This window comes from Stegostoma tigrinum, chromosome 9, assembly GCF_030684315.1.
Source record: "Stegostoma tigrinum isolate sSteTig4 chromosome 9, sSteTig4.hap1, whole genome shotgun sequence".
NCBI lineage: Eukaryota > Metazoa > Chordata > Chondrichthyes > Orectolobiformes > Stegostomatidae > Stegostoma > Stegostoma tigrinum.
Window position 1 is genome coordinate 20,875,730 of NC_081362.1, and position 13,833 is coordinate 20,889,562.

The 13,833-nt window shown below is 38.4% G+C and overlaps 1 protein-coding gene across 2 annotated transcripts in view; it reads right to left on the reverse strand.

Annotated features, from left to right (window-relative positions):
- Window positions 1-13,833, reverse strand: part of LOC125454752 (son of sevenless homolog 1) — a 248,421-nt gene that overhangs the window by 22,172 nt on the left and 212,416 nt on the right. For both annotated transcript variants that reach the window (XM_048535905.2, XM_048535904.2), the window contains exons 12-16: window positions 12,288-12,410; window positions 9,281-9,384; window positions 8,942-9,164; window positions 3,416-3,535; window positions 2,341-2,503 (exon numbers count right to left, since the gene is read on the reverse strand). In XM_048535905.2, the coding sequence (XP_048391862.1) occupies window positions 2,341-2,503; window positions 3,416-3,535; window positions 8,942-9,164; window positions 9,281-9,384; window positions 12,288-12,410 (733 nt within the window). The remainder of the gene's footprint in view (window positions 1-2,340; window positions 2,504-3,415; window positions 3,536-8,941; window positions 9,165-9,280; window positions 9,385-12,287; window positions 12,411-13,833) is intronic.

Here is a 13,833-nt window from a genome sequence, read left to right on the forward strand (position 1 = left end):
GGCTTACAATCCTTTTGACACAGAGACTGGTAGGGTGTGAGGATCAGAGGGACCTGATTGTTGTTGTGGGAGGGAAGAGAAGGGGTGAGGGCAGAAATGCGGGAGATAGGTCAGACACAGCTAGGGACATGGTCAAGCATGTTTGTAGATGAACATTTTTCAGCACCACCCCCACCCCGGGAAGGTGGCATCTTTAGAACAGAAACTTACTAAGTCTCATTTACCAACACTGATGATGCCATAGCTCAGTTGGACCCCGATCGCACCCAGATCATTTTTTGTTACACTTAATTTCATTTTCTAATCCTACTTGCATTTCAGCATCAATACAATCAACTTTCTTATTCATCATCCACCTCCTTGGAGAATCTCACTACATCTTTTTTGATGTTTATGAAAATAAAATTCACCACGTACCTTTTATTCAACAACCATCACACTGCTCTTACCTCGACAGTCAACTATTCTAATGTTCTATTAGCCACAACCTATATTATGCCCTTCATAAACTTGAATTTATATAAATCTCAGTACAAGCTATGAAACATGCAGCCCAGCCCTGTTCACCCATTACAACAGCCCAAAATTGGCTCGCAAATCAGCACCACCAAGAATTATGTTTTATTATATTCCAGTCTCTTCACAGCCACACCTATTCCTGCTTCTGTACCACTTCTAGTCCAAAGATACTCTCCAAATCTGATCCCTTTCCAACCAGAATTTGTTGCACCACTGCCAGCTGTGCTTTCTGCTATTTAGACCCCAAACTCTGGAATTACTTCTATAAACCTCTCTGCCCAATTCTACTTTTTCATGGCATTCTTTAACTCCAGCCTCTTTGACCAGGCTTTTGGTACTCTCTCTTAATTACTGTACTCTGGCAATTTCAAATCATACTTAGTACGAGCTGAGTAGGTAGAAATGTGGAGATTTCCCCTGAAGCCATGATCTTAGTAAAGGGTGGAGCAGTCTCAAGGAGCGATGTGGCCTACTCCTGTTCTTAATTCATACTTACATATATTGAAGCACCTTGGACCATTTCATAAAACTGTTGCAGATCTTTAAAGGAATATTACTACTAAATTTGAACTTGAGGTCAGCGATGTGTGCTTGAGACTTTACACTTGTTAGGTGGGAAGCCTGCGCATGGCTTTTCATCCACTCAAGTGCTGCATGAAAATTTATTTTGATTAAGTTTTACTGAAAACAATCAAACAATATTTATCATGTTATGCACCATGAGTTTCTAATGCTGAAAGTTACAGCTAAGATCATTTGACTAACTACAGATTTCTTTTTCCATTGTTCAATGGCATAATGTGGGCAATACAGGTTGGACTGGCATTTATTGCCCAACCCTGAGCAAACATTACAAGATGGCAGTGGCAGCAGGGGAGGAAGTGCGGCAATGTGGCTGTTCCAACGGTGGTTCTGGCTCGTTCTTTGTGGCTATGGCAGCAATGTGATGGATTCATGTGGCGAGTGAAGTGGCGATGGCTTGAGTGATGGCTTCAGTTTCTGTAACTAGGTGGGTCTGGGCTGTCCCTCCTTGTTATGGCAGCAGTGCAGTGGCTTCAGTGTCGGCTTTGACGGTGGGTCCAGTCCAGAAACCCTTGCTTTGGCAGTCTCAAAGTAGTTTTGGCAGTGGCGTTCCATAACCACTCCAAAACCCAGATTGCCGGGGGGAACTTTGTCCGTTGTCTCAATTATTTTCCATTTATAATTTCTGTAATTAAAATGGTGTTGAATTGTGGCAACTTATGCACACCTTACTAATGACAATAAATGGCCATTCTATTCTAACTGCCCTTGAGAAGATGGCTTTCTATGCGGTGTAGCTAAGCCCACAGCACTGTGAAGAAGGGAGCTCCAGAATTTGCTGAGGGAGTGAAGGAACAGCAATGCAGTTCCAAGTAAAAGAATGGTGTGGAGCTTGGGGCAACATGTTGGTGGTGTTATTCCCAGTGTCTGCAGTCCTTGATCTTCTAGACATTATTATTAAACACCTTCTCTGAACAAACATTTATTATTCATCACGGTAAATTTCCATTTTCTGTGTATAACATTCTACACACTAAAATCATCAGCAACTGTAGCCTTTTGAAATTTCCCACATGGTAAGTATTGTCCAAACACTTGTATTCCATTTTCAATGTGGAAATTAGTTTCTTTGGACAATAGTTTCTTTGAATGTGTTATGTACAGGGATAACTAAAATGGCAATGTACATTTACATTCATTTATCCTTCTGTATTTACGCAAATTAAACTGCCCGTTCTTGAAAAAAATTCTGTGCATCTCATCTAACAAAGTTACTTGGCGCTTTGTTGAATCACAAACCTCAAATGTATGATCCAGTCTATATACAGGAGATGAATTCATGGCACTGACCACTTCCAACACTCCATTAAAATTGTTTAGTTCTTGGAAAACCTGCAGGATCTCAATTATTCGACTGACAACTGCTATTCTTTCTTCCAAGTTTTCAGTTTCTACTATGCATCTGAAATTTTAAAAGTGCATGATATCATTTTGGTGTACTATAGTGTGAGTAATACAAGTGAAGCAACATTTAAAGCTTGAAAACTGCAACTTACACCACCCACAGCATTGTCACAAAAGTTAGAAATAAATTTATTTTAAAACCATATAGCATAGGATTGCAAAATGAATGCTTGAAAAACAAACATGATATTACAGGCTTCCAGAAACAATATCAACTGAAAGATGCAGCCAAAACTTTCAGAGTACTTCACTAGAGGGCTATTTCAAACAATGCAGTCATATTTTGTGCAAGATGATTCAACACGTCTTTAAAATTAAAAGTTAATCTTCATTAGAAGTGAAAGAGTTGAAAATATTTGGGATTATATGACTTATATTGACTATTAATTATGTTTCTTCAGTTTTTCTGAACGGAGACATGTTGTCAAATCCCACTGACTTGCCCTCATCAGTTTTCAGTTGTGACTGTTCAGAAAAAATCACAAGAATGACATGAAGACAAAAAGCTTCATCAATGTGACTTTCTTTAGCAATATTCAAGTTCTCGACTACCATGGAACAATTATCATTCTATGAAAAGATCAGGTTTAGCATCAGGGTACATTAACAACATAATATTGCAATGTCATACATACATAGAGTTATTCAGATTTCAAAATATGCTTGGTAATGTATCCCTTATACTATTGCTCTGAAACCAAGTAGCTTTCTGATCAACTAAACCTGGAGTGCATTGTTCCATTGCAAAAATGATTATCAGTCTAATTGTTCTTAATATTGTGCTGTAATAGAAACAGTATCACTTTAATTAGCCATAAATTTAAATGGGATTTCATCTTTTGTATTTCCTCTCTTCCAGATACTTGAACAAAATGCACATCAATGATATATATACACAATTCTTCCTTACTTTTCAAACCACAGAGTGAGATTAGTGGTATGCCTTATCATCTTCAGGAGGTTTGAAGAATTTATTTCCTTGTCATCCTTTGTCCATACACTTCCTACTAATTCTGATGGTTGAACAGCTCTGAAATACAAATATGTAAAAGCATGATTCATTTTTCTGCCAAAACTTTACAAATATCTTCGCAAGACAATTTGAAAATTGGTAATTCATCTTTGAGTATTGATAAGTTATTGCAATTCAATCCTTTTTTCCAATATACATTTGTGTTGTGTGGATGGGCAGCCTGTCAATGTTGTAACATAATCTTTGGAAGCCCTATGAGTACTATATTCAACAAGATGTTCCAGTGATTGCTATATCTGATCCTGCGTAGAGGGAAGGACACAGCTTGTTGAGAGGTTTTCAATAGGCTACTCAAAATAGTTCAAGGGTCACTGTCAGTTGGTAGGAGGGAGTTGAAGCAGAAGATTTCAACATTCAGGCACCTGGCCAACCAAGTATTTAGGGACAAGGGAACAGGCTCCATAATGCAGTTCAAAGAGGTTTGGACTCACAGAAAGCTGTGGGAGACAGTAAGAGCACCTAAGAACTGATACTGGGCTCAAGCCACAGGAGCAGTGGGGTCAGATACAACCATAGAAACCATCGAGGGTACTGTGCAGCTGCGAGTGGGATGTTGAAGGAAGCAGCATTTGATTACTGCAACTAAGAAATATTGAAGCTTGCAGAAATTTAATGAGTAGTGCCAACCGAGTGAATCTAGCTGTCTGCAGAAGAGCTGGATGTGCCTGTGAGCAGGCACAGGAATGCAATTCCAGGGAAAAGACTGTGCACGATCCTGGTGATTCAGTCACAGAGGCAGTCAGTGATAGTTTTTTTTATTCATTCAAGGAGCAGAGGCATCACTGGCTACTTCATCATTTATTGCCTGTCCCTAGTTGCCATTGAGAATGAGATGGTGAGCTGCCCTCCTGAACTGCTGCAGTCCATGTGTTGCATGTACACCCACAATGCTGTTGAGGAGAGAATTCCAGGATCTTGCAGTTGGTGGTATTCCTATGTATCTGCTGCCCTTGTCTTGGATGGTAGTGGTCGTGGGTTTGGAAGGTGTTGCTTAAGGAAGTTTGGTGAATTTCTGCAGGACATCTTGAAGATAGTACACGCTACTGCTTAGTGTCACTGGTGAAGGGAGTGGATGCTTGTGAATGAGGTGAGAATCAAGCAGGCTGCTTTGTCCTGGGTGATGCCAAGTTTTTTGAGTGTTGTTGGATCTGCATTCATCCAGGCACAAACAAGTATTCTATTACACTCCTCACAACAGTCTTGAGGATGGTGGATAGAATTTGGAAAAAAATCAAGAAATGAGTCATTCACTGCAATATTCTTAACCTCTGGCCTGCTCTTGTAGCCACTGTATTTATATGGCTAATCCCGTTTAGTTTCTAGTCAATGGTAAACACCAGGATGTCAATAGTGGGAGATCCAGAGATACTAAAGCCACTGATTGTCAGGGGGTAATGATGAGATGGTCTCTTTCTGGATATTTCATTGTCTGGCATTTGTGTGGCACAAACATTACTTGCTTCTTTTCAGCTCAAACTTGGATTTTGCTGCATTTGGACATGGACTGCTTCAATTTCTGAGGTGTAGGAAACAGTGCTGATCATTTTGTAATCATGAGTGAACATGTGCACTCATGATGGAGGGAAGGTAATTCATGAAGCAGTTTAAGATGGTTGGACTGAGGACACTATCCTGATGAATATGGCTGAACACTTGAATCTATGAAACAGTTAGGAACAAAGCAGGTGAATGGAGAGATCATATTTGAGTTTCAATTTGCGCTGTTAGCTAATCAGAGACTTAGCTGCAAGATGATGAAAGTGAGGCCTGAATATTGGATGGTACGTGACAGTTAGGACAGACAGGAAGTCAGGAAAAGGTGAGGGATTAGCTCTGTTAATTAATCCCAATGTTGCAATAGAAAGGGTGACAAGATCAGAAAACTATAATGCTGAGTTGGTTTCAGAAAAGATGAGAAATTATCAAGACAAGAAGCCACTTCTAAAAGTGGTGTGTAAGCACTGATTAGTTAAGATACAGAAGGGCTGTGTGTAAAGAAATAAATAAAGGGAGTTTGTCAGAAAGGTACAGCAATCTTGAATTTAATGTACATAATGACAAGAACGATCAGATGGACCAAGGTAATTTAGTCAAGGAGTTCAGGGAAAAGTCTTGGTATTGTTTCTCAGAATAGCAGGTTTTGCAGCCAACTAGAGAGCAGCTATTTTGGACCTGGTATAGTGCGATGAATGAAGATTAATTAGCGGTCTCATAGTGAAAGCATCTCTGGGTAGCAGCACTCATTATACATGAATGAATTTTACAGTTTGTTTGGGGCAGAGATGAGTCCGTCCAAGGCTGGTACTTCAAATTGCAATGAGGGCAATTGTGAGAGCATGAAAGCAGAGCTAGCTGAAATGAATTGGCAAGTTAGGCTTGGGAGGAAGCCAGAGATACAATGGTGGAATTTAAGGGGAACACTGAAAAAGTATGTATGTTCCAAAGAAAGGACTTACTACCTGTAGGTAACAAAGTGCCAAAGGAAGTATCAAATTTCAAGAAAAGGCATATAATTGCACAAAATAAGGTGGTAGGTCAGGTGTTTGGGCAGATTATAGAATATAGGAAAGATAAACTAAAAGATAAATAAGGAATGCATTATCAGAGAAATCAGAGTGCAATAAAGTCAGCTAGAAATACAAAATTGTTTCTGTAGACATTTAAAAAAACAGCTATAACACTGACTGTTGGTGATATAGAAAGCAAGTCTCGGCAATCAATCGTGGAAAATAAGGAGATGACAGGTGACCCAGCATCTGTTAAAGAAGATACGAGGGAAAACACAAAATTAGCTGTAAAATCAGAAAACTGAAGGGAAGAAGTATTTCAAGAAAATTGAAATCAAAAGGGAAGTGGGAGCATGACAATACTTGGGACTTCCTGTTAGGGGGCCTAAAAAGTAAGGCTAATACGACAATTGGTACATTAGTTTTAATTTTCCAAAATTTTCTGGATTGGAGGAAGGTTTCATTAGAATGGGAAATAGTGAATGTTACTTTCTCATTCAATAAAAAAAGGAGACAGAAAACTGGAAACTACTGGCTAGTTAGCTTAACATAGTATCATACAGCCCCTTCAGTCCAATTTGTCCGTGTTGTTTCCCAAACTAAACAGTTCCCCACTTGCCTGCCTTTAGCCCATATCCCTCTAATCTTTTCCTATTCACGTACCTTCCAAATGTCTTTTAAATGTTGTCACCATACCAACGTCTGCCATAAGGAACATATTAGAAGTTATCATTAAAACTGTTATAGTTGGCCACTTAGGTTCATGGTACTCAAGCAAAGGTAGTATGGTTTTGTGAAAGAGAAGTAGTGTTTAACAAGTGCATTGGATTTATTGGAGCATATCAGAATAATAATAATAGCACTAGAAGCTAGGAAAAATATCTCAAATGCAGGGCAGAGGCGAAGGCTGGAATAAAGAAGGTTAAGAGAAAGCATGAAGAAAGGATGGCAGGCTGCGCTAAAACAAATAGTGAAATGTTCTTCAAACACATTACTAGAAAAGAATTAGCAAAGGATAGAGTGGGGCCCATAAGGATCAAGTAGGGTAAATTGCTGACTGAAGGAAAGGGGATGGCAGAGGTACTAAATTAATACTTTGCTTCTGTCTTTACCAAATTAGAAGATGGTGACAATGGCCCAGTTGAAAATGTCAAGTGTTCAGCAACTGAGCAGTATACTGATAGATCAAGAAGAGTTGTTAAAAAGGCTGGCAGTATTCTAAATAGAGAGGTCACCAGGCCTGAATGGGATGCATCCTAAATTTCTGAGAGAGGTGAGGGAGCAAATTGCGAAGCCATCAACATAAACTATTCAAGATTCTCTGATGACAGATTTGGCCTGGAGCAAAGGATAACTCCAGAGCTGTCAGCTTGACATCAATAGTGAGAAAAACTGATGGAGGCCATAATACAGGACAAGATAACTGTACACTTAAAGAAAAATAAGCTGATACCAGACAGTCAACAGAATCTTGAAACTTGAAGATACAATAAACTAGGCAGAATAGTGAATCTGAGTGACTTCAGAGTGACACTGACAAGTTGGCCAAATGGGCAGATACCTGGCAGATGAATTTCAAATCAGATAAATGTAAGGTAATGCATTCTGGCAGAAAAAAACATAGAGACAATACAGGGTCAATAGTACAACTTACAGGGGAACACAGAAGCAAAGGGACCTTGGGATTCAACTGTATAATTTTCTTAAGGTGACCAGATAAGATGAAACAGTTGTTAAGGCTTACAAGATCTTTGGGTTTATAAACAGAGGCACAGAGTACAAAAGCAAGTAATGATGCTCCACTTCTACAAATCATTGGGCAGACCTCATGTATACTAGTTTATTTTGTTGTTTAAAAATTGTGGAATCTTGTGACTTTATTCTCTTATTAAGTACCTGAGATCTCAAACTTTGTGTACTTTAAACAGAAGAAAAACTTACTGAGCTCTATCCAGACTGTAGCATGAAATTTAAGTTTTCTTCAGCCTATTCAGTTTTTTCCTTCCCTCCAACCAACCTATTCAGAGATACTACAAAATGTCACTGGAGCAGGTGGGACGAGAACCCACTGTCCTCACGGTGCAGGGGTAGGAACACTACCGAGGTGCTACAAGTGGGTTGTATTCTTTGCAGAGATGATAACACAGTTCAAGCGATATCAATTAATTTTGTTTGATAAATGTTCCAATGGCATTTTCATGGCTTCAATGTATTGGTACAATCAATTACATCATGATTTTCTTGCCTAGAAAAAAGCTGGTTGAAAGTTTAATGCTCTGATACTAAAACAGTCACCAAAGTGGCATGGTGGTTCAGTGGTTAGCACTGCTGCCTCTCAGTGCCAAGGACCTGGGTTCAATTCCAGCCCCAGGCAACTATCTGTGTAGAGTTTGCACACCTTCCCCATGTTGGCATGGGTTTCCTCCGGGTGCTCATTTCCTCCGGCTGTCCAAAATGCACTGGTTAGGTTGATTGGCCATGCTCAATTACCCAGGGATGTGTAGATTGGGTGGATTAGCCATGGGAAATGCAGGGTTACAGAGATAGGGTATGGGGGTGAGACTGGGTGGGATGCTCTTCGGAGAGTCAGTGTTGACTTGTTGGGCCAAATGGCTTGCTTCCACACTGCAGGCGTTTTGATGAAATTAAATATCGTGGGAAAACAATATCACCATTCTCAACTCTTAAAATCATAACACACATTTGGTCAAAAATATAACAAATCAATCTTAAGCACTGCAATTCTTAAATGACAAATTAAATATGTAAATAATCCCTCATAAGTTTCAATCATACAGCTGTACTCATTAAAAAAAAGCCATAAAAATTGCACACATTTTATATACAAAAGCATATTTGTTGGTAACATTGTTAACAGCAGCAGAAAAATCATTACCTGTAAAGATCAGATTCTAATAAAGTTAGCTGCCGTGCAATTTCTATTGGATGCAAAGTTAGCAGGTCAAACGCTTCAACTTGGCCAATCCTACTTATGTGCCATTCTATGGAAGGGGGCAAACTTTCAAACGTGATAGCATGTGATGGTCCATTTGCTTGTGCCTGTTTTTTCCTTAGGATGATTTTACTGATAGATTCAACCCATTTCTTCATGGCTTTACCTGCATCACAAAACAGTACAGGTCACTGAGATCACGCTCTATTAATAAAATACTGCAGTTTGTGTGGTTATTGTATATTTCTAGTTGCAGATATTTCATAATTTAGGACTCCTCACCTCTAACTGTCCCAATGAATTCTTCTAGTTGATATAATAATTCTGCATCTCTTTCAAAGTCATAGAAATGATGTTCCACCCAGTGTCGACATACATTCAGAACTCTTGGAGAATGCAAAAAAAATTTAATAAAAAATGACATTTTGGGAATTTTAATCAGTCTTCACATTAATACCATTTAATGCTGTAATGCTTTAAGGCAGAAATGAACCTATTGTGCATTATATTTAGCTGGATAACAACTTGCTAAAATCTATACAAAACACTAAATTCCATTCAGCAGGATAAATATTCACACCCTGTTTAGAGCCTTTCACTTTCAATACTTTCTAAAACATTTATGCATCAGAACACTGAATAAAAAGATTGTCAAACCAAGTCATATTCATATTGAGCACAATGTAAAAATTACATTTGCAAAACTATTAAGAGCAATGCACTTCCAAACACTGTCTCCCTCAGTTCACTCCATTCTGGTTAATCACGCTGCCGGTGAAGATCCTAAGACACGATATGAAGTATAGAGTGCTCATGGTATTTAATCTTTCCGTCTCAGCAAATGCAACACTTATCATATATCTCTTTTAAAGTTTGAATGTTTGCTTTAATTATTTTCAACTGTATTGTTAACCTGACTGTAAGTCTCAACTATTTATCTTTCGTCAATGGAATTATTTTATTTTTTGCTTAGTTCCCCTTGAGGTTTCTCATTTAGCCATTTAGGTTTCACTTCAGTGTACCTTTTAGTCATGAAAGTTCAAGCTTTCTGTGTTTATAGGTACATATTTGAAATAAACTCTGCTTTTCTTCTATTTTGCTGATAGTCTGCTCAAAGCTACCTTCTGTAATCTCTTTTACAAATACTACATCTCACTTACCCATTCAAGTGAATTTTAGAGTCATCATTAGGATCATTAAATAGAAACAATGAATTAAGTTACACTTATGTTGGTCATATTATCCAAGCTGTTGTTTTGCAAATTCATGTCAGTACAGCACCATGATACCACAATACCATGTGCCTATAGATGACCGGTGGTAATTTAAGATTTGGAGGAATTAGAATGCTCATTATGTGCGTGACAAATTGAAGTATATGATCATGCACGACAGAAGTACTGATCTTGGACTGCGGGAAATGAAACTGAACAATTTGATGTGTTTGATTCTTTGATGCGGCATTAGTACCAACTCAGATATGCAATCAATTCAGCACTCTAGATATGCTTTGACGATGAACCAGCAGCATTTTCTTCAAAACACAATCAGGTTAATTAGAAACTTTATACAAAATTGCAAATCACAATGGCATCAATGTTGCTCCATGAAAGGCTTTGCTTAAAAGTTCAGTTGAAATCATTAATCCCTATGATCACTATCACAGGAATATACTGCTGTTTTCTAATGGTGTATGCATCTAGATAGTTGATTGCTGTAATCATTCCGTGATTAATCACTAAACAAAACAAAACATGTTCACTTGTACCTATGAAGAGCTATGCATAAGTAAGTTACTTCTTATTATGAAGCCAAGTCACATAATTACACAGGCTCAAATGTTAATATCCCACACTCTTAATTGCAATATTTGAAGTTTGAACATATAGTTTCTGAGGAACTTAAAGTTCCAGGTCCCAAGTACACAATTCAGAGGTCTCCAGCCTGCTCGCGACTGTAACCATCTGCTATCAATAACATGAATGATAAAGGATGCAATATCAATCTTAATGGCCTCCACCTTTTGAAAACTAGGGCAAAGCCTGGCTAAGTGGACACTGGTGATTTTACCCGATACAGTAATATAAATAGAGAAGGCGAGAGACCAATTTTCATCTTAGTGAAACAAAATTACTTCTGTCATTATGCATATAAAGTACCACTCTGCTAATAATTAATAGCATCTCAAATGATAAAGTCTCCCAGAGTACAATCTGCTTGGAAGCAAGGAAGAAATAATTCCTCAAAAATCCTGACATGGCATGTCAAAATGCAAATCAACATAGTGACTTCAAATTAGATTGTTATTGTCAATAAGAAACCTGACACCTGGGTTCATTTACGAAGTAAGTGTGCAAGTGTTACAACAGTAACTACATTACAACTCTTAGTAGCAGGCTTTATTGGTATGACTGAAAGCATGCAAGTGCTAATTCCTTGCTTGAATGTGAAAAATGAAGTATCAGTGACAACTGTAGCCGAAAGTCAATGTTGAAGCTAGCCCAAATAACCTAAGGTAAAGTGGGAAGAAGTATCACCACAGGATCCAGACCATTTAGGGAACAGAACATTGGATGCAAGTCTCAGAGATAATGGGAACTGCAGATGCTGGAGATTCCAAGATAATAAAATGTGAGGCTGGATGAACACAGCAGGCCAAGCAGCATCTCAGGAGCACAAAAGCTGGATTCCAAGATAATAAAATGTGAGGCTGGATGAAGACAGCAGGCCAAGCAGCATCTCAGGAGCACAAAAGCTGGATTCCAAGATAATAAAATGTGAGGCTGGATGAACACAGCAGGCCAAGCAGCATCTCAGGAGCACAAAAGCTTTTGTGCTCCTGAGATGCTGCTTGGCCTGCTGTGTTCATCCAGCCTCACATTTTATTATCTTGGAATCCAGCTTTTGTGCTCCTGAGATGCTGCTTGGCCTGCTGTCTTCATCCAGCCTCACATTTTATTATCTTGGAATCCAGCTTTTGTGCTCCTGAGATGCTGCTTGGCCTGCTGTGTTCATCCAGCCTCACATTGGATGCAAGTCTGCTTGGTTTTTTGGTTGCTGTTAGATCTCTAGAATCAATTGGCACAGACTAGCAGCTTGACTTGGTTGTCAAACATAATCAGTTTCAGGGGTTGCTCTGTCAAATTTTACCAACTGCAGAAAATGATATTATTTATTAATCAACTATTAATCTGATGTAGCATCATGTTGAAATACATTACTTCAGACCTTACTGAAAATCCTATGCTGAAAATCAATTTTACATGCGGTGTCATGAAGTACTACTTACCGAAGTTGCACAGGTTGAACATATTCTTTCCTAAAACGTTTTAATTCTGCACTGAGAGGCTGATCGCCATGCTCCATTGCCTTCCGATCAGCTTCGGTAGGCTCTGGCTCTGGAATCTCAAATCTAACATTAAATTCAATACAAAAATACAAAATCATATTATGTATTGAGACAAAATATGCCAAAATATGCCAATGTTACAAGGTATAAGTTTGATTGATTTGGCCAAATTTGCCATGGAACCCATATTTTGCTTGGGTAATAAATGTAACAAAACAACAAGCTCAAATCAAACAGAATTAAATTTGGCTTGGAGTCAAAATGGAAATATTGACTTCGAGAGTGTTACACAGCATGGAAACAGACCTTTCGGTCCAACTCATCTGCACCAACCAGATAACCCAATCTGACCTTGTCCCATTTGACAGCATTTGGCCCATATTTCTCTAAGCTTGAGCGAATACCAAGTCAGGACTGTGTTCACATTCATCATCTTTCTTTTCCTTTATTTATTATTTGCTTCTATACTTCATTTTCTGAATCAAGTCAGACAACCCAACAGTTCTGTGCTACTGTTTATACTCTATCCACCCTACTTCACTCATTTGATCAATATATTTTCTATTCTCTCTTCTCTTTGTATTGATTTAGCTCACTCTTCAATGTACAACTTTGGCAGCAAACACCACCCATCCAACAAAACTCAAGAAAATTTTCTATCCAAGTTCAAGACACCATCATAAATTAATCACCCAACTACCTTAAAGACACAAAAGAAAGACACACAAAAAATGCTCAATTAACACAAATAACACAAAGTTACAACTTTCAAACCTTTGCCTAAAGCAAATCAAATCAATATTTCTGTGATCCACACAATTCAAAAGCAACAGCCTCAAACTCCTAGACCTTTCCTCATGAAAGGCACCAACTTACATGACTGCAATCCAGAACCTAACTTAACTGAAACTCATTGCTGCCAAACTATGGTCTACTCACCCCTCCACTTCAGTCATGCTCCTGACTACTCCCTATCGCTATGTTTTCAGTGTAGGCTGATTGTTATTTTGCAAGACATGGCTGAAGGGAAAATATCAAAGTTTATATCCACCATTCTGCACAATTTTGAAGAGGAAATGAAATTAAATATCAATTAGGTAATAAATACCACTGGAAAAAAAAGAACAGTTAAAAGAAACAAAAGGGGTGGATTTTCTGAGTACATGGTCTCTAACTCTTTTTTTTTTAAATGAAAGGAAACAGCTGCATTTCTGAAAGGAGATTTCTATGCTGGGCTCTTTCAGTAACATACAGCCTACTTGTATTCTGAATGTGCTGTTGTAGTGAGAACTATTGGGGGAGGCTAACTACCTTGTTTTTTGAAAGCAGTCAGCTACTGAATTCTGGAACTTACAAGTCCAGAATCATAAACAGCCACTTTGAAAACTGCTGTCAAAAGGTAACTCCATAAGTTAAGTTTGAGAGAATAGGGTGCAGTTAGGATAGGGTGTCAGATAGGTAGGAAGGTAAAGTGCCAGCTGACTAA